A 25113-nucleotide genomic window follows, 5' to 3' on the forward strand; every position below is an offset into this window, starting at 1 on the left:
ATTTAGACTTTTCAAAAGCTTACAATGTATCAACAAATCTTTGCTGCTGCCAGAACTAAGAGAGGCACAAGTGGCCATTCTCTGCTATTATTCACTTATTCTAAACAAGCTTCTCTAGTGTCTTTCATAATTAGCTCTTATTTTTGCCTGTTGTTCACACAATTAATCCTAAAAAAGTTGAAGAACTAAATAAAACTGTGAAAAAAGAATCAAAGTAGGCTGGGCACGGTGGCTCACACATATAATCCCAGAACTTTGGGAGGCTGAGGTAGGTGGATCACTTGAGGTGGGAAGTTCGTGATCAGCCTGGCCACCATGGCGAAACCCCATCCCTACTAAAAATGCAAAAATTTGCTGGATATGGTGGCATACGCCTGTAATCCCAGCTACTTGGGAGGCTAAGGCAGGAGAATCACTTGAACCCAGGAGGAGAGGCTGCAGTGAGCCAAGATCCTGCCACTGTACTCCAGCCTGAGCGACAGAACAAGACTGTCTCAAAAAAAAATTTTTTTTAAATCAAAGTAATTGAGAACAGCAACTACAAAGGAAGAGTAAATATGACTACACACAAACTGCATACTAACATTCATATTAGTTGCTTGGTTATCAGGGTTCAATATGTTAAGCATTATCCCAACATAATAATTTGTCCCTGATAAATTAGTCTTCTGAAACTGTATTTTAGAAAAGTATATGGGTGTTTTAAATTGGTAACATATTATAATATTTTCCACTTAAAATAATAGGAAGTAGACTCCCTGTGAGCATTTTAGGGCAGAATATGTTATTCTCAAGAAAAGATTATTGACAATAAGTGGGGGTGCCTGCATTTGCCAGGTACTGTTCCAGGTTTTAAAGCTACAACAATTAACGAAATGGGGGAGGAGAATGTATAAATACATAAACATACATTTATATATTTATCTATTTTTCCTCTTTTATACAGGAAGAAAAATACATAGAAAAATGTATAATTATATCAGGCCCATGAAGCTAAGTAAAGCATGGTGAAGGATTAAGGTGAGGAGAGAGTGCTATTTCAGATGGCCAAAGGAGAAGGCCTATCTCCAAAATAACACTTGAGTGAAGACCTGAAAGGAAGAAGTGAGCCACAAGAACAGAAGGAAGAGTATTTCAGACAGAGGACAATACATATAAAGGCTAAGGTGAGTACATGCTAGGTGTGTTTGACAAATAAGGAGGCCAGTGTGACTGGAGTACAGTGAGGGTGGGAGAGTGATTTGAGATGTCCAAAATAAGTAGGGGGCAGTCTATACCAATCCTGGTAGGGCACAGTAAGGCATGGTAAGAACACGGGATTCTGAGTGAGATGTGCAGCAAATGGTAGGTTCTGAGTAGTCATGTGCTATGATCCCTCTGGCTGCTGTGTGGAGAACAGACAACAGAGGCCAAGAGTGAAAATGGAGACAGCAAGTAAAAGGCTACTGTAACTGACCAGGCAAGAGCTGTTGCAGGCCTAGAATACAGTGGTGGTGGTGGGATGGTGAGAAGTGGTTCCAATTCCTGATATATTCTCTAAGTTGTCAGTGCAAAGGCAGGATGTGAAAGCAAAGGAAGAATTAAAGACATCTCCAAGGCTTCTGGTCCAAGCAAGTAGAAAAATTGAATTGTTATATTAACTGAAATGAGGCTGGCTGTGAGAGAAACAGATACAGGAAGTAAGAATTCAGTTTGAGGCAAGTAAGTTTGAGACTGTTTTTGATATCTGGATGCATCCAGGCAACTGGATATATAAGTCTGGAGTTAAAAGAAGAGATATAAACTTGGGAGTTATCAGTATATATATGAAATTTAGTGAAAGTTAGGTGAAGTCCAAGGACCAAATACTGGGACACAAGCACTCCATTAAGTGAAGAGAAAAGAACTAAGGAGAAAGGCGACAAACAAATGGTCACTGAGGTGGAAGAAAAATCAAGAAAGTAGTATTCTAGATGGCTTATAAAAATAGTATTTCAAGGAGGGTGATCAATTGTGATAGTGGCAAAAGGTCCAGGAAGAGGAACACCAATAACTGACAATCAAATGTGGCAACATTAGATCACCGTTGACCTTGACGAGAGTTGTTTCTGTAGGATGGGATGAAGGTAACATGAGGTAAGCCAACTGAAATGGTCTAATAGAGAATGACAGAAGAGGAAGTGGAGATAGGAATATAAAAAATCATTTTCCATGAAGGATAGCTATGAAATCAAAGGTATTTCAACATGTTTATAAATATACAGAAATGTACAAAAGTTAGTGATGTAGGATAGGAAGGGAGGAAACGTGCAGGAGCCTACTGTGAGTAACTGAGAAGATGGAATCTAGTGCACAAGTAGACAGGCCTTAGATGAGGTGAAGGCAGTTCACAAGAAAGGAAACTGCAAACACAGAGGCAGATGTGAGTAGGCTGGCAGATTTTGTGGATGGGGGATATTCAAGTTCTCTTCCAATTACTTCAGTAATATCAATGACATATGAAACAAAGTCATCAGCTATAAATGAAGAGCAGAGAGAGGATATTGGTGGTTAGAGAGGAGAACATGTGAAATACTTACCTTGAAGAGAAGTAAAGTAGAAGACTATAGAAACAGAATTGCTTACTCATACTGAGAACGCATTTAAGGTTAGGGATTATGTATCTCAAGTGAGACTAGGAAGTATAACTGTGTTTTTCTCTAGCTTTCTCATCTATTCCTCATGAGTATGAGTGCAAAGGAGCTAAAAGTAGGAATTAACCAAGCTTAGAGTTTTTCCAAGGAAAGTATGACAAAAGAAGAGAGACGCTAGGAAAACATAAAACAGTAAATTATGTATTTTAAGCTAAGTTGGCATCAGAGCTCTGAAGGGAAGAACCTGGAAATGTGGGAGATGGTGGAGAGTGGGAAACCTACTATGAAGATTACAGAGCACATGCAATTAATAGTAATGACAAGATCTAGGATATAATCATGGGGTGGATGGCTAAAATGGGTAAAAGTACAAGATTATTGGTGCAAGGTCATGAAACTGAAAGGTCAAGGTATTAGATGGGCTAATACCTGTATTATTAACACGTGTATGTTAAGTCTATCAAGAAAAATATCTGAAATGGTAGATACAGAAAAAAAGAGAATGAAGACACTTTTGGGTTTTATTTTTAGGAGTGGCATTGTAATTTATTCTCATTGACCACTAAAAACATTTGAGTAGTCTCCACTTTAGGAAGAGTCATTTCAAAATACAGTAGGATGTTAAACACTGCCAATAGTATGCACAGGAAGAAACTATGTTATTCACTGCATCTGCACTGGGCACACTGGAGAGATGACATGTTTAGAAGACAATCTGTGTGGCAGAATAGGCCAAAATTATGTGATAACCAAACCATATGTTTAAATTTCTTTCTTGGGCTTTAAGAAATGATTAAGACATCTTTTAACTACTTTAAGGTTAATATGTTTACCTTATTTACTTTATCTTATTTAAATAAGATATTTACCTCTATTTCAGATGAGTGACACATAACAATATGAAAAAAATTGATAGCGTCCTCTAAAAACAGTTAAACTATGATATAGCTAACTAACAGATAATGTGGCCATCAAAATAATTATGTAGACTCTATAATAAATTCTGAAGAAAGATGAATGTGCAAGTATAATTATTATCTAAATATCCCCCAAAAGCTAAATATTTAAAAACCTGAAAGTAAAATATCAGCTCAAAATGATAAAAAAGTATTTGGTAAACTATGAGTAATTTTTTCCTTCTAAGTTCTGTTTCCAAGTTTCTATTATTTTTCTTTTTCTTTCTTTTTTCTTTTCTTTCTTTATTTTTTTGAGACAGAGTCTCGCTCTTGATGCCCAGGCTGGAATGCAATGGTGCGATCTCAGCTCACCGCAACCTCTGCCTCCTGGGTTCCAGGGATTCTCCTATCTCAGCCTCCTGAGTAGCTGGGATTACAGGCGCTTGTCACCATGCCCAACTAACTTTTTGTATTTTTTTTTTTTTTTTTAAGTAGAGACGGAGTTTCACCACGTTGGCCAAGCTGGTCTTGAACTCCTGCCTTCAGGTCTTCCACCCACCTCGGCTTCCCAAAGTGCTGGGATTACAGGCGTGAGTGACTACACTGGGCCTATTATTTTTCTAACAAAATGATTAATGTGGTTAAATGGTAACAGGATGAAAACCACCCCTGGAAATCAACGCATGAAAAGCATTGTCATACTTCATCTCTATGTGCAGTTTAAGGCACTTTGACAAGCAGTATCTTTTTTAAGGTTCAAAATAACTACTTGAAGTAGGCAGGGCAGATATTTTGTTCCACATTTTCAGATGAAGAAACTGATGTTCAGAGAATGTAACTGACTTGTCTGTAGCTAGCAAGAGGTATACTGGAAAGAGAGCCCCACTGTATCATATTAGCTTTATAACTCATTAAGAAATGGTTTAAAATACTTTTTCTTTTAAAACAAATAGTGACTACATTTTACTAAACTGCAAGAATTTTGAGTGCAGGGACCATGACCTATTAACTTTTGAATGGATCACATGACATAACTGCTGAAAAATCATTCCTACAATGATTTAATTATATACAATAGTTAAGTAACCCCTTAGTTATATTTACAAACTACATTAACTGTCACATCGCCAAATCTTTAACAGTCTTGTTCCTCAAAACATAAATAATCCACTTATTCTGAACAAGTGTTAGGACACATGTTTTATAACTTCGATCATATTTAAAATGTAGTATTAGTGGCTTACTTTTAAGAAACAATACTTTTGTCAAGTAAATAATCACTCTGAATTTTACCAGTTTTCACAAAATGATCATTTAAAATGATGTATATTTATACAATAAAGAATGATGTACTAAATAGTTATCAAGGAGCACAAAATAGTTAATTCAGCTAGTAGAGGCACTGGGAAAATCTAGCTAAAGGAATTTTACTCAGCTAAATTCCACAATAAAATGAATCTTATCAGGGAGCATACTAAAAATTACCAAAAATGTTCACTGTCTTCTTTCAGATCAAACAATACTTTATGAAGATATTTCAAGTTGCTTCATTTTTAAACCATGACTAACTACAATGCCAATGCTTCCAAAACCAACAGTGACCTCACTTTTAAAACATTCTTGTCAGGATAACATTTTCTTTCTAAAACATTACACTCATTCCTTTTAGCCAACCCTAATACTGAGTTCCCAAAAGTTTAATCAGCTACATTTTTTTTTCTATCAAATAGGCCAATTGTTATAACATTTTTTTGAGGAGGGGGAATGTTATGAAAAAAATAAATGGCTACTTTAAATGGTAGTCTAAAAACTGCACTCTTGTTAGGAAGAACAGCTGTATTTGGTCATATGTCATATTACTAGGAAAAATTTTATCATTTTACGTGTCCATTTTGGTTAAAAACTAAAAGCTGTATTAGAAATCTTTGCATTGACCTAGATCACTTAAATATACAAAATTGATCCTGTTATGCATTCTGATTTTTAAATTCCTACCATGGTGCTGTAGCGGTCAGTTAAGGAGGTATCAGGTAAGAGTAGTCCTGGGCTATAAGTTAACCTAGTAGACTCTGGGTTCACACTACAGTGTCAGCAGAATACTGGTATTAGAAGAATATGATTTGTGAAATGTTGTAAAAGGTTTTATCTTTTGACCAATTTTAATGGTATAAAATAAGCAAATGCCATGCAAGTTTCAAGGGGGCAATGTTCATAAGTAAAAGTAGTGTTTGGATTCAAGAATAAACCAAATAGAATGAAAAATTCTCAACAGGAAAATAGACACTCTAAGATAAATAGGCCTGTCTGTTAAAAAGAACTTAATGCACAATAACATTATTCTCAAAAATTCCTCTAGGCTTCAGAAAGAAATATAGATTAAATATTCCTTCCTCCCTCCCCCCTCCCTCCCTTCCTTCCAAAAAGAAATATAGATTCACAGCTCACTGTAGCCTCAACCTCCCAGGCTCAGGTGATCCTCCTACATCGGCCTCCTGGGTAGCTGGGACTACATCTGGGCTAATTTTTGTATTTTTAGTAGAGAAGGGTTTCACCACAGTGCCCAGGCTAGTCATGAACTCCTGGGCTCAAGCAATTTGCCTGCCTCGGCCTTCCAAAATGTTGGGATTACAGGTATGAGTCACTGCGCCTGGCCTTAAATATAGTTTCTAACATCATTTAGATGATCTCCTATAAAATTATAAAAAATGTGGTTGCATTTTATAATCCTATGTCAAGTTTCTAAACGGCGAAGTTTTAGCATGAGTTTAAAAAAAAGGCCTAGAAAAGACTGGTCTGGGAACAGTAAAAATAGTAACAATAATGGTAACAGAGCCTACTACAAAATGCTTCCTTTATAAACCACATCCATGAATTATCTTACTGAATCTCATAATTATCCTTTGGAGTTTAGATATTAGTATTTCCATTTTACAAAAGGAAAAATAAAAACTCAGAAAGTAAATTAATCTCTCTTGGGTCATACAAGTAATAAATGAGGGAAATTAAAAATTGAGCAATCATGGCCAAACAATGAGGTTTTAAACTAAGACGTACATTTACTGTTTTTACATGCTGTAAAGGTGCATGAAACCCCATAAATGTCTGAGAAGCTTTCTAAAAAGAAATGGTTGTATATAAACACCTTTGCCTTTCATATGAGCAAAGTGAGGGAAAAATGTAACTTTTCTATCATATAGTGTAGTTGGAAAGAGACACTACTTACTGGTCCTGCCATTTTTAAAATAGGAGTTATGCTACTTAAAAAGTTTAAAAACTATTGAACTAGGTAATTATCTCTAAGGTCTCTTTCTGCTCTAAAACCTGGAAATAGAATTGTTTATCTAATCATCAGAAAGAATTAATTCCACCACCTTATGATTGAATTAAAGTAACTTCCAGCAAATCCTTGATAGAATATTAATGCAGATAAGTTTTAAAGATGGTCTTAGATCCAAGAAAAGAAAATTAAAGATCTCTTGCCTCCTTTTAAATGACATTTATATTGGAAAGACATCTTCTATGACTGTTTTTCAGAATGTGGACTGGGACTGATTCATGGGTCATGAAATCAACTTAATAATTTACAAATAGCATTAAAAAAAAACTGAAAGCAAAAGAATAAGAAAATGCCTGATAATTATATTGTAAATAGTAAGGGTTAAGAATTGCTTCCTAAAATCTATCTGCTTACATAACTGTGCACTCAGTCATGATGTAAAATGTATTCTTTAGCATAAGCATCAAAATAGATTGAAAGACACTATGCGAGCGTGCCAAAGTATATTTTGCATGTAATATATCTCACGTGAAAAGAGCAATTTAATTAAATTTTGATTACTAGCATTTCTAGGATATATACCTAAAATATTTTGCTTTGTATAATTACAGTAAAATTACTGACATGCTGAAGAGCCAACTCTACCAGACACACAAAGAAATTCTAGGAATGCAGCTTGATCAACAGTGTTCCAAAGAAACATAAACATAAAACTATTTGTGAAGAAACAAATACAATGTTTAAAGAAAGTATCTGAAGGAAACCAGGACTCCTTGGAGAAATGGTGATTCCAAGTCTTGGCAGAAAAATACAAGGTGAAAGAGGAACGTCTTACTGTGTCAGAAAGCAAAAAAGCTATTAAAGATTAGGTTGTGTCAAAAGGATGCAGAAGTCAGCTTAACAGTTTCTGACTGATCAAAGATGAACAACTTGGGCATCAAAGAGAATAGCAGATTGAAACACAAATATTATACAAATTCAAGGCTGGGCATGGTGGCTCACACCTGTAATCCCAGCACTTTGGGAAGCTGAGGCAAGCAGATTGCTCGAGCCCATGAGGTTGAGATCAGCCTGAGCAATAGGGTGAAACCCTGTCTCTACAAGAAAAACACAAAAATTAGCCACCATGCATGGATGGTGGCATGTGCCTGTAGTCCCAGCTGCTCAGGAGGCTAAGGCTGCAGTGAGATGAGAGTGCCACTGCACTCCAGTCAGAATGACAGAGCCAGACCTGTCTTTAAAAAAAAAAAATTCAAGAGTTCAAATAAAGTGCTGATCACCTCCATGATTACTAGGGTTTCAACTTAATATTCTAAAATCTAGTAAATAGAAGAATCAAGTTTTTTTTTCTTCCTTTTCCGCCACCAATTTTATTGTAGTTGTATCCAGAAAATTCACAGAACACATTCTTTGCAAGAATTCCAGTTTAGAAGAAAAATGCAGGACAGATCTAAAGTCACCAAATTATAATCCATAATGATATAATAAATGATTAGCCTTGACTGTTAGAAACCATTAGATAAAAGACTGAGAGGGAACTTTATACTGGATGGGTTAGGCTGGCAACACCTGAACCCATTGATCTATTTTAACATTACTGAAAGTGGGACAAAGCCTCCTACTAGAAGCCAGTCGGAAGTATATCTAAAAACATGAATATTATTCCCCTAAAAGAGAGTTGAATCTAATCAGTCCTCTAGATCTAACTACGAGGTTACAAAAAAATACAAGGGCCAGAAAAAGATGTAAAAAAAGACCACAAAGATGTAATCAGCTAAATTCAAAATATGGAAAATTCTACAAGACCTAGTCTCTTCAATAAATAATGACAAGAAAAAAAGAGGACAGGAAATTGTAGTAGATTAAAAGAAGCTTAAAAGACTCACTTCAATGTGATATTTTAGACCGTCTTTGGATTTCGATTTGAACAAATCAAGAGGATATTTTCAGAATTGGGCAATATGAATATAGACTGGATATTAAGGACTTATTTTTTTATTTAGTTAAGTATAATAATGATAATGTGGTTTTGTTCAAGAGATAAAATATTTTCTGTAAGAATAAAGCATGACATACAGAAATTTAATTAGTAGATTAATATGTAAAGAAATACTTTGACATACACATAGTTCCTTTCCAACAACATTTCTTTTTTTTTTTTTTTTTTTTTTGGTAGATACAAGCTGAGCATCCCTACTCTGAAAATCTGAAATGCTCCAAAATCTGAAATTTTTGAATGGCCATATGACACTACAAGTGGAAAATTCTACACCTGACTTCATGTGATGGTTGAAGTCAAAACTCTGTTTTATCCACATTATTTAAAATATCATAGAAAATTATCTTCGGACTATATGTATAAGGTATATAGATAAAATTAATTTAATGTTTAGTCCTTGGTGCCATCCCTAAGATATCTAATTATATATATGCATATATTCCAAAATCTGAAAAAGTCCAAATCTAAAACACTTTTGGTCTGAAGGCTTTCAGATAAGGGACAGTCAACCTGTGTCAGAATTCCAAATCACTAAAAACACTCTCACCCAACTTCGTACCTTTAAAGGTGGGTATTAAGGATACTTCAGTTGAATAAATGTCAAACAACTAAGTTTGTTTTTGTTTCAGGATGTTTTTCCATTTATAAAGTAAAGGTACACTTCACATACAATAGTTTAAAATATCACAAATGCATTATTATGTCACCATAAATATAGTATTGAAAACTTACAAAACAGCAGAGTTGAGGAGCAAGCACGTCTCATGATCCTCTTCTTGAAGCACTGAACTTATTTTCTTTCCTGTAGCTTTACTTATAGATGTCTTGAGTTTCTTAGCTAGCTTTTTTGGTGTATTGGTTATAGAAGATTCTTCTGTACAGCAACTATATACTTCCACCTTTATATGAAAGTCTGGCCCTGCTTCATTACTAAAAACAAGGGTATTCATAATATTAGAAATTTAATTTGGTAGAAAATAAAATTATTCTTTTATGTTTATATAACATTTAAAAATCACCATTTGACATCAGGGAAATGCAAATTAAAACCACTATGCGATATTACCTCACACCCATTAGGATGGCTATTATCAAAAAGGCAAGAGATAAATGTTGACAAGGGTATGGAGAAAAGGGAACCATAGAATACTGCTGGTACAGCCATTATGGAAAGCAGTATAGAGGTTCTTAAAGAAATTAAAAATAGAACTACTATATGATCCAGCAATCCTTCTTCTGGGTTTATACTCGAAGGAAACAAAATCATTACCTTGTGAAATTATCTTCACTACCCTGTTCATTGAAGCATTATTCACAATAGCCAAGATGTGTCCATCAGTGGTAAAATGGATAAAGAAAATGAGGTATGTGTGTATCAAAGACCATTCCGCCTTAAAAAAAAAACATCTTGCCATTTGGTACAACATGGATGAACTTGGAGGACATTACGTTAAGTAAAATAAGCCAAGCATAGAAAGAAAAATATTGTACGATCTCAATTATATGTGGAATAAAAAAAAAAAAAAAAAAAAGTCCAAAACCACAGAAATAGAGAATAAAACAGTGGTTATCCTAGGCAAGGACTGGGGGAGATAAAATGGGGAGATATAGGTCCAAGGACACAAAATAGCAGATAGGGAGGGAGAATGAAAAAGTTTAGAGATATAATGTGCTGTAAAAACATGAAAACAAATATTAATAAAATTGTGTTATGTAGAGATTTTTGTTAAATAGATATTAGCTGCTCTTGTCACAAAAAAAGTAACTATGTGAGATGATGGATGTTAATCTGTTTGACTATAGTAACATTTTACAATTCATATGTATCCTGTAACATCGTGTTATAAACCTCAAATATACACAATAAAATTTATTTTTAAAATAAAAGACTGCAGGGGAGCCAAGAGAAGGTTGCAAAATCTCCTCAATAAGTGCAAGGTTTATGGGAAAAAAATAACAATTTGAAATAAGTTTATGTTAATATATGTTAATGAGACAATATCTCAGTGTTTATTTAGCATCTAAATGACCTGAGAGAGTTACTGCAACTTTCAGAGATATCAGCTTCAAAACTAGGGCAATCTTAACTCAATTTAACTAATATATACATAGGCATCTTAAAGAAAGAATAAAATACCCTGGCCATTTTGTTGCTAATACTATTTTCCCTAGTCATCCTTTAATACATTTTTAAGATATTTATATGTGTAATTTTCTGAAATGACTGTTCTTCCAAAAGAAAATCTGCTAAACCTTCAGTTTTCATTTCTTCTTTATAAAGAGTCACTTACAGTGCACTCGTCACTGTGTCCTCTGATCCTCCCTCACTTTTGTACCTAATAACTATAAATAACATTTTACTATCTGGTTATATAGGGGAAAATATATACTTCAAAGCATGAATTCCTTGAGAATGGGTGTTGTCTGGGTGATCTTTGTGTTCTTAATCTAGTATTGTGCCTGGAATGTAGACAGTATTAGATATATATTTATTAAATCAATATGCAAAATTCTTCAATTTTAGCAAATGTTAAGATTGGCTTTAACCTTTTTCAGACTCAATGAACCACCTTTAGCATTAAAGACTGTGGTGGTGTTACCAACAATAAAAAATACTTAAGACTGCAAAAGAGGTCCATCAGCAGCAGATGTTGCTTGCAGATGGAAGATCCATCAGTTTCAGAGGTTTTAAAAAATGGAGCACAGATTCTTAAAGATATAAATGGCCAATCTATAGTTTGAATAAATCCCAGAAATAACTTCCAGCTATTTTTATAGTTTATTATTTGGCAACTTTTAAACATACAGTATTCTTGGTAATGACTAACAAATGTCAATATTTAGAGAAAAAGCAGAGATTCATAAATATTGAATACTTATTAAAAACAATCATCATAACAAAAAGCACATTTTTCAACATTTAAAGCATTTGTTGGCAGTTATTTTTAGAACAATTTAAAATATTTACAGAATTTTCAAGAAATTATAAATCATGTGTTGTCTTCCTAACTTCTATTGTTCCCTCCCTGGAAAAAAAAAGTCTGATTTTGTCTCTGTGACAAAAACAAACAATAGCAAAGTGATGTGAAGAAAAGAGCCCATTAACAGGTAATTCTGGCAGAAAAATAAATTCGCTAGCAATAGTCGATAATGAAAATGAATGTATTTAGATAACCAAGAAAAAATAATTTTTTAGCCTCAATTATATAAGCATTTAGGGATATGTTTTGGACCCTAAATAAATTCCTTTGGTTCAATACAGCTTGTAAGAAGGCCTGCATTAATACTTACAATCCAGGACAATGCATTTTATTTTTCCAGGCTATACTGTTACTATGGGACACTGGATCAAAACCCACAAAATATGGTTTGCTATAGTTTTAATGTTATGTGAGTGGCAAAACTAGGCCTCTGAAATCTCACCTGTCTAGCTCCATAGCTGAAAACGGCAAAAACCATGCATATGAATTTTTATGTTAACAGTTACTAGCTATTAACATTTATCTATGAGGATCATGTCTTTAAAAGTCTAAAATACAAATCCCATACTGATTTAGGTGCATAGAACCTTTGAAGGAGGGCAGGAAAAACTATGTTCGTTAAAAATGACTTCTTTGGCTACCCAAGGAGTTCTTTCTGATTCTGTATTATGACCACAATAAAATGAGCCTATAAAAGAGCAGGGACAATAAAAACAGCCCTGAGGATCACCCATTTTTTTTTTATTGTTTTGAAGTACATGAAAGAAGTACATCACAAAAAAAGAACACACCAAAATTTCAACATGATCTTCTTATAGCATGCACTTCAGGACTATCTTGTAAATAAAGTTGCTATTCCTATTTTAGTATTTCTGCAACCAAATATCCTATATGAAATAAAAATCCTGTTTTATGCACAGCTTAGTTAATAACTGAACTATGAATATTTATTAATAATTTAAAAATTGATCATATCTAATAAGTCATATATTTACTGCTAACAGTAATTACAAGATTTCCATTTTTATTTTACATCAGAAAACTGCAGATAGAGAAATGGACTTCTTTTGAACAAAGTAATTTTTAAAATCATATCAAACGTTTAAAGATCACTTAAACATGAAAACATAAAAAGAATCCAAAGACCCAATAACAAGAACTTCCTTTTAAAAAAGAATTTTAGATTATTTTTATTCTCTGAAGATTAAAAAAAATACTTACAATATGGTTACATTTTCAAAACATATATCTGTGATTGTTTTATCCACATTCACCACATCAGTATCAAACACATTAGCTCCCATTTTGAATAAACAAAAAATGGCATAGCGTTGCGATCCTGGAGGAAAAATAACATTTTAAGCAACAATCCATGTAATAAACCATTATGTTAAAATCTACTTGAAAATAAAAAATATTAGCTTAAATATTTGTTAACAGATTATTCTCATACATTGTATACTGTAACCCTTAAATCTAACAATGACTGTTCTGCCAGTATATAGAATACCTTACTCAACTAGAACACAACAACTAAACAAGGAAGAAAAAATAAAGTTAAATATACAGGCCTCTCAACAGCCTAAAGAAACCACCAAACTCACAAATTTTATTCCTATTAAACTCCTTAAACTTTAATTAATAGTAAACTTTATGCGTACACACACACACCACACAAACACACACACACACACAAACACATACACACACACACACATCCACCCCCTACCACCTCTGTCATTTTGGTTTCCAACTCTATTTAAAAGATGTTTTTTATTAGAAGAGGTTAAGAGTAGGCACATTAACAACAGCGAAATATTTTCCACCAAACTAACAGCAAGGGAGGAAACCAAAGGGGGAAGAAAAAAAAAAAAAAAACAATAAAATAGACATGAGAACACAAAAAACATAGCTGCTAGGCCTTTTAATTTGGTGATGTTTTAAAAAGTATTAGGTGATTAAAGGGCTAAATCCTCATTATTGAGAAAATGTAGCTCTTCAGAAAAACTTATTCTCTTTAGTAATCAGAAAGCTTTACTTAATTCCCACATGTATTCCTTTGTAAAGTAAATTATATTTCCTAATTGAATAACAAATACTAACCTGATTTTAAATTCTTCATATAAAACTAATTATGCTTAATATGATTCAGTTTTTTAAGTACAAGGAACAAGGCTATCACAATAGACAAGAAAGTTAAAGGATTATCATATCTTTCCCACTTTGCCTCTAACAGCTAGAAATCATTCGAGGTTAATTTCCATGACCTGAGCAATACATAGATTTGTAAAGACTAAATAAAACCATAAAATACTGAAGGAAAAAAAATCAGATCAAGCTAAAAATATTTCCTTATTACATCTTGTTAAATAACCTAGAGTAACAAAATAAGGCAGAAAAACCTTCCAGATTCTGGTCAAATACAAGAAATGTTGGCTTTACCTTTATTCATTAAACATTATCTTTTGTTCCATATTTCTCTTCCCCTGTCCCACTCTGAACCTGGTACTTTGTCCTTGCACTAGTTCCTATCAACAACTAAAAGTATATTCTATATGCATTATCTTAATTAGTATCAAGTGACTGCAACATATTTATATTAAAAATCAGAAAACAGTTAACGATGGTGCTTATTCTGTCAAATGACATCAATTTATCTCAGCATGGAAGCAGTCTTTTTTCTCAATAACCACAGATATACTACATACTAAAGAAAACATTTCAATTACAAATTAAAATCATACATACGTTCTTTATTGCTGAAGTGATCAGAGTCTTTCCACATTAGTGGTATTCGAATATCTATAAAGAAGGGAAAAAGACACGATAAGTAACACTTTTGGTAAATTTATTCTTTACAGTGACCTGAACCTCTGTATTCCATAATTCTGACTATTAAAGATAAAGTGTTATTATTTAACAGCATATTTTCTACGCATTGTTTATGGTTTGTACTTTTAAAAGTTATTTGTGAAATTTGCGTGAAGTAAAATTATATTCTTATAAAAATAACTGTTCTAACTCCATATATGTTTCTTCCTCACTGATTAATGACATCTTTATCATATATGCCATTCTGAGTAAATGTCTGTTCCTTAGCTATACATTTTATGAATCTGAATCACTTATCAATTACTGTCTAGCTAAATACCAATATCATAATATATATATATATTTTTTTTTTTGACAGGGTCTTGCTCTGTTGCTCTGGCTAGAGTGCAGTCATGCCATCACAGCTCACTGTAGCCTTGAACTCCCAGTCTCAAACAAACCTCCCACCTAAGCCTCCTGTATAACTGAGACTACTAGTGTATGGTATATGCCATCATGCCTAATTTTTACACTTTTTTTTTTTTTTTTTTTTTAGAGACAGAGTTTCACCATGTTTGCCAGGTTGTTCTTCAACTTCTGGGCCCAAGCAACCTGCCCTCCTTGGCCTCCCAAAGTGCTGGGATTACAGGCAAGAGCCTGTTTTTAAAAACACCATACGCTTACTTGCTAATTTCGTTATGCAAATTTTACAGCAAATTTTGTCAAAATCCTCTTTTCTCAAGTGTTTTATTAGTATTCCATTATCCAAGTTAATTTGAGAACTGATAGCTCTACAATATTCTGTCTTTGTATAGACTAGCATAATAATTTGCCTTTACATTTTTATTAAGATTATTCTTGGATATTTAATGTTTTTGTTTTTTGGTGGTTTTCTTGTAAAGGGTATCTTTTTTGCTATTATATTTTCTAGTTAGTTATTGTTATGTAAAGAGAAACAACTACTTTTTGTAAATTTATCTTGAATCCAGCAACTTTTACTGAATTCTTCATTCATTAAAATAGTGTTGCAGTAAATTCTCTTAGGTTTTGTAAGTTTAAAATCTTTTTTTGTTGTTGTTGTTGGAAACAGAGTCTTGCTCTGTATCACCCAGGCTTCAGTGCAATGGTGCAATCTCCACTAACTGCGACCTCCACCTACCCCGCCCTCCTGCCCCCAGGTTCAAGCGATTCTCCTGCCTCAGCCTCCTGAGTAGCTGGGATTACAGGCATGTGCCACCACACCTGGCTAATTTTTGTATTTTTAGTAGAGATGGGGTTTCACCAAGTTGGCCAGGTTGGTCTCGAACTCCTGAACTTAAGTGATCCACCCATCTTGGCCTCCCAAAATGCTGGGATTAGGGGCATGAGACACCGTGCCTGGCCTACAATCTATTATCTTCAAACAGTATTCAACTTATCCACTTTCAATAGTTTCATATTTTATTCTTATTATTTTAGCTAGAATTTCTAAAATTGTTATATTGAAATAACAGATATTTTTTATTTTTCTGAAAATGCCTTGTTTTATAATTATGACTTGGCTGATGTCCTGTCAAAAAGTCCACTTCTTGCTTGACCACAATTGCTGACTCACTTCATTTCACAACTATACTTATTCACAGCTGTTCTTGCTCAGTTAGGATTAACAGAGCATTAACTATTTACACTATCATGGGAGGGACATGGATCCTGACATCCTTTGCAGTACACCCAAAACCTGTGGGTTAGCCTTCTTCTATCCTATGCCTAAGAGAGGAGGGTAGATGTCAGCTTCTCAAGAGAAGGTGGATACTGATTTCCCAGGTAGTCATGTGCTCTTCAGACAGTAACAGATTTGTAACCCATGAACTCTTTCTTATTCAGCTTCAAATGATAGAACTTCTTTCCAGATTCTTGCAAATGGCTGACTCAGTTTCAGTTTACAGTACTCTAGCCTTTGTCTTGTTTTATGTCTTCATCGACATTTTAATGGTAAACTGAGAGAGCCATAAGACAGCTGACTTGATGATATCAAGTCCCAGAAGTCTATCATTTTCAAAAGTGAAAACTGAGCTACTTGGTGAACTGATTTCGTTTAGTCATTAAATTAGTAGTCGGTGACTAAGCTAATTACCACAATATAATTACAGTAAATACTACATTTACATATGGTAAATATTTGGTGTTAAGCAGAAATAATCAGAGTAAATTTGTTATTTAGTTTCATAAAGATCTGGCCAGGGAGTGGTGCAGTTGGAAACAGAAAACCCAGGTATTTTCTGGCTATCAAAGTAATCTCAAAACATTATGAAACTTTGTTGCAAATATTCATCTTTACCAAAAAAAAGTCACATTTTCATCCCAGTATCAAAACAAAACGGATTTATAAAGGTGAATTCATTTTTTATTTTCTGTTTTTACAAACACACACAAGATATAATGAAGTCTAGGCAAAGATGAAAAGATATTACCTAAGTATCCCATTTTCTCAGAGTTTCCGTTTCTTAATTTAAAATTATCTTTTGGAAAGAAGAAACACATGCAGAAATAAGTTCAATTTTTACACTTGAGTAATTGTGGGCAGGAAATTGTTTTTCCTTTTATTTTAAATACTTTTACTTAAGAGCCCCTTTCTAAATGTACTGTTATTTCTAATATCATGAATTGCTACAGTCAGTAAACTGTTATGAAATGACAATAGATGTTGACTATCATGGCATTTGAGTGTTTAACAGCAAAAACTTAACATATCTCATTTGTATACTGAGTGGCACTGTATTCGAAGCAAGAAATGAAGGATATGTTTATTTTTATAAAATCTTAAAGATCTATAGTAATTTAGTCACAAGAAAATTTATTACACACAATGAACAATACTATATAAAAGTATATGTTTGACAGCAAAAGGATACAAGGATAAAAAATGTTTTGTATAATTAGAAAGATAAAAACAAATATAAATAACTATAAAACAAGCAATAAATTTATATATATTCTAGTTATTTTCTGAAGAATATTCTACTTAACTGAATGCAATTCTTCAGATTTTGGTCATTTATGTACTTTGTAAAATGTAGGTCTACTGTCCTGTGTGATAATTTTGTTTATCCAGAAAAATATTACTAGAAACAGTAATTTAGGTGACAATGACTCAAATGCAGCAGCAGGCTCTCTAGTACAAAACTTCTGGCCAATAAAATAACCTAGTGATTACTTAAGGACCAATGGAGGTATACACTGTTGTTTCTAAAATGTACTGATGAGGTAATATTTGTAAAAGTGACTAGTGTACGTGCAAGTCAGACATGTATTCATTTCAGTGTGTGGCATCTCCAAGCCATTGTCTTTAGCTTCCTGAGCACTTTGGAGAAACTGAGACTGCACAGCATAAGTGCCATCTAGTGGTGAAGGGTCTCCTAGCTTCATTAGGAATTCAGAGAAAGGAAACATCATTTCTAGCTGGAATGGTAACAGAGAAGATATTATATATAGATGAACAAACAGATCTTTAAGAAAGTGTAGTTATTTCACAAGCTAATTGGGTGTCAGAAGCATGGGTTATGTTGACAGGCCAAGGAGATGTCTGCTAAAGCAGACAGGCTGTGTTTAGGAGTAATAGAAGATAGGACTAGAAAAAAAATTGGGTCAAAATGGAAGACTGAAGAAAAATGTTTGGTCTTTACACTACAGGTAATGAAGAGCAGCCATCCGTCCAGCAGTTGTTGAGCAATTACGATGAGCCAAGCACTGTGCTCACTTCTGGGTATAAACCGATGACCAAAATAAACATGGTACCAAAACCTCACGGAACTTCTGATATAGACAAACATTAAAAACATTATAGCTTCTGAGCAGGAAAGGAACAGAGTCAAAAGACTTGGGTTTGGCCCAGCACAGTCATTTAACCTCTGAGTCTGTAGAAAATGACAATTACTCTATTTTACAAGACTGCACTAAGGAGAAAACTATAGAGTATGTAATGTATGAAACAGTTTTCTTAAATTCTAAAGTTCTATATAAATGTACAGCATAATGCTGAAAGCAGTGTTTTACAACAAATATTCTGATAGAGGTATGAAAAACAAACTGAAGAGAATGGGAGACAGGGCATGAAACAAAATCTACCATCTAGTTACTTTACAGAATTTATTCAGCAATATAAAAGATTCATTTATAGCATACCGGATATGGCAATCTTTCCTTTACATGCAGTTCGTTCTTTACTTTCAAATTTCACATCACTGTCAAAACAAAGAAACTTATGAAAAAAAAGTAGTTTTCTAATAAGCAATGGTTTTAACAGTCTTTCACAAATGTTGAAATATTAAAAACAAATGCATATCCATGAATAATAATGACTTCCAGTTAAAGTAAACTATTTGACTCAAACTTTAAGATGTTTAGTCAACAGTTAGCAAGTTAAAAGAAATATTTGGAAGCACTCTCTGATTTTTCAGATAAACTTTATATTCCCTGATGACTGTATGGTGGTTACTTTACAATGAAAGCCTTTTGTGATCACTTGTATCTGTACACAAGATGTACAATATTTGTCCATGTCCCCAGAAGTGTAATACCTTAGCTCACAATTTCATAAATTACATTTCTAATCTTCTACATACAATGGCCTGAAAAAGTTAATAAACTTCCCAATCATGCAATTTGCTGTCCAGGAGTACTTTATCCTTACAGAATCTGATAAGTATCCAAAAAAGTATCTTCTGCTGTATAAATATCTATAGTTATTATCTCATTTCATTTCCCCAAGATTCCAAAGAACTAAGTGTATGTTAAAACAATAAATTAACAAACTAAGATGAGAAACAGAGTAGCTCTGTAGACAGAATAAAATTTAGAGAAAAATATTATGATTCAAAGGAAATTCTGGGGGTATAAGACACTACCAAATCTGACTTTAGGATATTACCATAAAAACTTTAAAAATAGATATCTCCTACTAGATCCAAACAATCCAATCTTTGACTATTTCCCCAATATCCTATTTTTCTAATAAACTGCATTTAGAGATTAGCATTCCATTTACAGGGCAATATTTCCAAGAGTATTCTTTGTATTTTTCATTCCTATTTAATTTGGTCAGCTAATTACCAGCTAATTTAATTTGTTACTTCAAATAAGTGATAAGACAGAAATTTTCCATTTGGATACAGTTTGATTCTAAGAGGGCTTCTGGAGAAAGGCTGGATGGGAGTTTGAAATGGGATGTTATCTAAGTAATTTTCAGAAGAGGATGACAGCAACACACAGCTTTCAGTAGGTCTGTTAAAAAAGACTGCCAATATATCCATTATCATGCATCCAAATTTGAAAACAAATATATCATCCCACTTTTTTGTCCCTTTACTAGATTAAACTCCTAAGTATTATAGGTAAAGTATATTTCAAATAAGGTAAAATAATTTACTGATGTAAAGTTGGTAAGTTTATATGAGACATTTACACAGTATTTATAGAATCACCCATTAGGTATGAGTAAAACAATGAAGTAGATTTAAAGCCATATATTCTCAGAATCCTATCTAATAACTTTATGGCCATATCTAGTATTAAAACTAGGGAATTCATTCAGTGAAACATACAAAAATTCATTGTTTATTTAAAAATACAGTTTCATTGAATCATAAATTTTAAAAACAGTCAAGTTCGACATTTTATATTAGTTTGTCATGTCGGAGATTATCTTGCTTATTACTTCCTCACAAAGTAAAAAGTTCAATTCAACAGTTCAACTAAACAGTTTATTATCTATTTTAGCAAAATAATATACTGAAAGGCCTACTAGAAATCAAACGCAAATCTCAATTTCTTCAAATTGGTACAATAAATACAATACAAACATAATTGGTTGGCATTTGAAAGTAATATTTCTAAAAATGCCTATATAAGCAATGCATGATATAAATTCTTAAAATACTTATTTCAGTGAAAAAGTACAAGGAAGTTCAAATATAGTGAATAACTTAAGTATTAAGGAATAGTTCATAGAATATTCTACAGTTGAGATCTATTATGTATTATTAAATTGGTTTAAATTTGAGGCTTTGGCAGGCGAATGAAATTCTGAAATACTAGAACTACCAAAAGCAAATTTGCTGAAAATTTACCAAGAAAAATTTTCCCCTTCCAAACTATTCAACTACCTGGCAGAGTATAGCTTTCTCCCCTGCAATTATAAATTATTTGCATAGGCCATTTCCAGGACTGGTCAGCAAACTTATTATACACAAATATTGTCAAACTATAATATAAATTCGATTTACCATATGATCTTACAGAATTAAGTCTTTTAAAAAATGAGAGAAGAAAAACTGAAGTAATTCAACCTCGATTTTCTGAAGCTCGAATTACTTTCAATTCAAATAATAAAACTGCTATTTAGGGTACTAAAATGTAATGTTTTTCTAATTAATCCAAATTGACAATGAAATTGTTAAACACTGTCTAATGTGCTACTGTAGCTAATAGTTTGCTTAATATAAATGCTTGTTCAAAAATCTGCAATATCAATGCCAATTCTGAATGCTAGAATTAGAGAGCCAGCCTGAGGAAACAGCAAATAACCACAAAATTACCGAAACAAAGCACAGCTAGATAATAGTGTACCTTATTCATATGAACCCAGTTTAGAGCATTATTTTGGTTGAGATCTGTAAAAGCTAAAAGACAGAGATAAACATATCAAAGACAAACTTAATTTTTATTACTTACATTTCTGCCTGTAGGTAAATAAAATGACCAAAAGAGGGTGCCAATCTGCCATACTCTTGCTCAAAAATCTGTATTAAAGCTGACTGAGTAAATACTGATTATCCTACCTTATATTGTTTCAAGTGGGAATTTAAAACAGCATTTCTTTGCCAAAATTAACAAGTTATAATGAGAAATAGCACAATGATGAAAGCATTTTACATTTTCTTAATGAAGTACTAAAATAATTCTAAATGGGATTCTATTATTTCAACATAGTTTATAAAATCCTTTACCTATGATGCAGATAAGTAAAAATTAAAACACTCAGAAACCATTTAGCATGAAATTTTAACCCATCCTAAAACTATGGTATAAAATGTATAGCTTCATAAATATCTTTAAAAAAAATCAGCAATGTCTTTAAATACAAGTTTTATTATAAAACTACTAAGAGTACACAATTTTCACTTCCAACCTATGCTTTTTCTTCTTTAAGTTATAGTACCTGAGCAATGACCAAAATACTGGAGGATGAGAGTAGTATAATAATCATACGAAACTCACAAAATTATTTTGGCACTATTAAAATCATATTGTTGATTGACACACATAATTAAGTGCTTTAAATGACACTGGTTAGTATTATTTTTACAAAGTCAAACAAAGCATTTCAGAAGTTAAGTCAAGAAGTGACGAACTGGGTTGGGCAGGGGTTGCAAGGTAGGGGGGCAGTGGGGGCAGTGGAAAGGGTACGGATGGATGATATTGCTGAAATATAAGCTCTGTAAGTACTTTTTTTGGGGGGAGGGCATCTATTTAGTTCACTGCTCTATCATCAGTGCCTGGTGTTCAGCTCAGTACACTCTAAAGAACTCAATGAATGTTTAGGGACTGTTAAATGAAATGAAATAAGAATATGGTCATTTTGATGAAGCAGACAGTAGATATGGATTCTAAAGCCTTAGAATTGGATTTTACTTATTATTAACTAATTATATTAGTGGGTTGCTATTAACCTTTTAGCCTTAGCATCTCTGTCTGTAAAATGGGGAAAAGATTCACTACCTCACAAAGCTACTAAATGAGTATTTAAAATGTACCTTATGTCTTTCTTCAAAATGTTACACAAATACAAGGATTACTTCTGGGTATTTATATTTTTGGCCTCACTATTTAGGTTGGGGCCTACATAGAAGAGGCACTAAACCATTTATTAAAGTGATCAGACAATGACTTACTAGTTACTGTAAAACAGTGGTAGCATCTAAATCAGATTATTTTCACACATTCTACAAACGCCTCAGATTAACAAGGAAAGCAAATAAAATGACCTACAGTCCACACCAACAGCATAACTAGAAAACAGAGACTTCTACAAATTATAATTTACATGTAAATGGGGAAACTAGCATCTGAAACCAACAAAACCAGCTGTGGAGGTCTTGCCATCTAAGAAAAGAGTGAGGTAGGCATTGCAAAACACAAGCAATATCAACTTAGGATTTCCCCTAGAAGAAGAGTGAATCGGTACAAGACCTAGTGGATACCATAGCACTGGTTCCTGAAGAGGTAAAGAAAGGGCTCCAAAAGTACTTTGGTTCAAAAGTTAAGTCTTGTGAGAAACACAGGAATGAGCGAGGTGCCCTTTGGAGACTTGGCTACCAAGAAAGAGAAGGAAGAAAGTAGATGAAGTTTAAAATCTCAAGAAACACATTAGTATCAAGGAACAGAAAATCAACCAACCAGCATCCCAAAAGACATCATTTATTAAGGAAACTACTCTTCACAGTTCCAAAAATAAAAAATATTCTTGAACTAAGAAACCAAATACAGGTTTTGCTTTCCATGGTTTCAGTTATCCAGAGTAAACTGCAGTCTGAAAATAATATTAAATGAAAAATTCCAGAAATAAACAATCCAAAAGTTATTTGTTTATTTACTTATTTTTGAGGCAGGGTCTTACTCTGTTGCCCAGGCTGGAGTGCAGTGGCATGATCTAGGCTTATTGCAATCTCTGTCTCCCAGGTTCAAGCAATCCTGCTATCTCAGCCTCCTGAGTAGCTGGGAATATAGGCACATGCCACCATGTCCAGCTAATGTTTATGTTTTTTGACAGAGACGGGGTTTTACCATGTTGCCCAACCTGATCTTGCACTCCTGGGATCAAGCAATCCACCCACATCTGCCTCCCAGAGTACTAGGATTATAAGTATGAACCACTGCACCTGGCCTAACAATTCATAAGTTTTAAATTGTACACCATTCTGAGTAGTGCAATGAAACCTCACACTGCCCTATAGGATGAGAATCATCCCTCTGTCTAGTGTATCCATGCTGTACACACCACCTGCTCATTAGTCACTTAGCTGCCATCTAGATTATCAGACTAACTCTCAAAGTATCACATTGCTTGTGTTCAAGGTCAATAGTAGCCTAATGTTACACCACAGTGCCTATGACATTCATCTCATTTAAACTCATCACAAAAGCAATTTATCATCTCACATCACAAAAAGGGTAAATACAATAAGATATTTTGAAAGAGAGAACTCAATTGCACAACTGTTATTACAGTATATTGTTGTAATTGTTTTATTATTAGTTGTTCTTCATCTCTTACTGTGTGTATGCATAGGAAAAAACATAGTGTACATAGGGCTTAGTATTATCTGTGGTTTCAGGCATCCAAGAAGGATGCTGGAACATATTCCTCCAAGAAGGGGTCCTGTGAGCCCTTCTAGTAACCTCCCACCTGACTCCTAATCACTTGGCTCAGAAAAATCCTATATATTTCATTAGGGAAAAAAAGCACTCCAGTTACCCATAGAAAGCTACTATAAATAAAACAGATAATCAAATCTCTTCATTTGATACAAATACTCTACCAACTCCACCTCGAAAAACTGTAACACAATACTCCAAAATGAATTAAGTGCAGTTAAACAAATTATTGCAAATATGAAAGAAACCATGACTCTAAAAACCAAAACTTGAGACTAGTAAAGAATAAACAATAGGCAGATATGCAAAGAGAGGAAAGAACAAGGAGATAAACTGGAAAAATAAAACCACTTCTGAAATGAACATTAAAATATAAGGTGTCCAAGGATAAATACATAGAACTGAAAGTACACTAAGGTACATAGTAAATGGGAACAAGAAGAACCAAAAGAACAAAAATGAAATAATGTATTAAAAAAGATCAGAAAGTGATAGACATAGAGGACAGGCAAAGAAGATCCAACTTATATGTAATCAGGAAAACAAAATGAGATAGAAATACTTTTTGTATAATCCGGAAAGACTTTCTGAAAATAAAGAAGAACAATCTACATATCAAAAGAGCTCCAAAATGTGCCAAATGGTCAGCCTTACACACATTCCAGTAAAATAATCAGACTTTAAGATAAAGAAAAGTACTTTCAGTCTCCAGGCAAAAAGTCAAACTCATTTACAAAGGAAAGAAAATGAAAGATTAGATTTCTCAATAACAAGACAACAATGGAGCCAAGTCTTCACAAAACTCAAGGAAAGAATGTGTTGGCTAAGGAATTTATAACTAGCAAAGTCACCCTAAAAGTAGCAACACTAAAGGAAAACACTATAAACATGCAAGAAAGTGAAGAAAACCATACTCGTGTTGAAGAATCTACTAGCTGATGAGCTCCTTTCAAAAGAGATGATTTTGGAAAGCATAACAAAAGAACAAGCAGTAAAAATTATATACATTTGTGTATCAAAGACTAAAACGAAGGTGAAGATATGACTATAAGATTAGTGTGTAAATATCCATTCCACCAACGTAGAAATAACACAACTTGAAAAGAATGTAGAGTAGGGGAAAACA

General features: G+C 33.4%; 1 protein-coding gene across 5 annotated transcripts in view; it reads right to left on the reverse strand.

Moving 5' to 3' along the window:
- The window catches only part of RTKN2 (rhotekin 2), a 72460-nt gene that overhangs the window by 31016 nt on the left and 16331 nt on the right, over window positions 1–25113 (reverse strand). For 4 of the 5 annotated variants that reach the window (XM_017542316.2, XM_017542317.2, XM_017542315.2 and 1 more), the window contains 4 exons: window positions 18738–18796; window positions 14514–14567; window positions 12987–13104; window positions 9517–9714 (listed from right to left, as the gene is read on the reverse strand). In XM_017542316.2, coding sequence (XP_017397805.1) covers window positions 9517–9714; window positions 12987–13104; window positions 14514–14567; window positions 18738–18796 — 429 coding nt within the window. The remainder of the gene's footprint in view (window positions 1–9516; window positions 9715–12986; window positions 13105–14513; window positions 14568–18737; window positions 18797–25113) is intronic. The other variant, XM_017542320.2, reaches the window with a different exon arrangement.

Source organism: Cebus imitator, unplaced genomic scaffold (assembly GCF_001604975.1).
Source record: "Cebus imitator isolate Cc_AM_T3 unplaced genomic scaffold, Cebus_imitator-1.0 Scaffold142, whole genome shotgun sequence".
NCBI lineage: Eukaryota > Metazoa > Chordata > Mammalia > Primates > Cebidae > Cebus > Cebus imitator.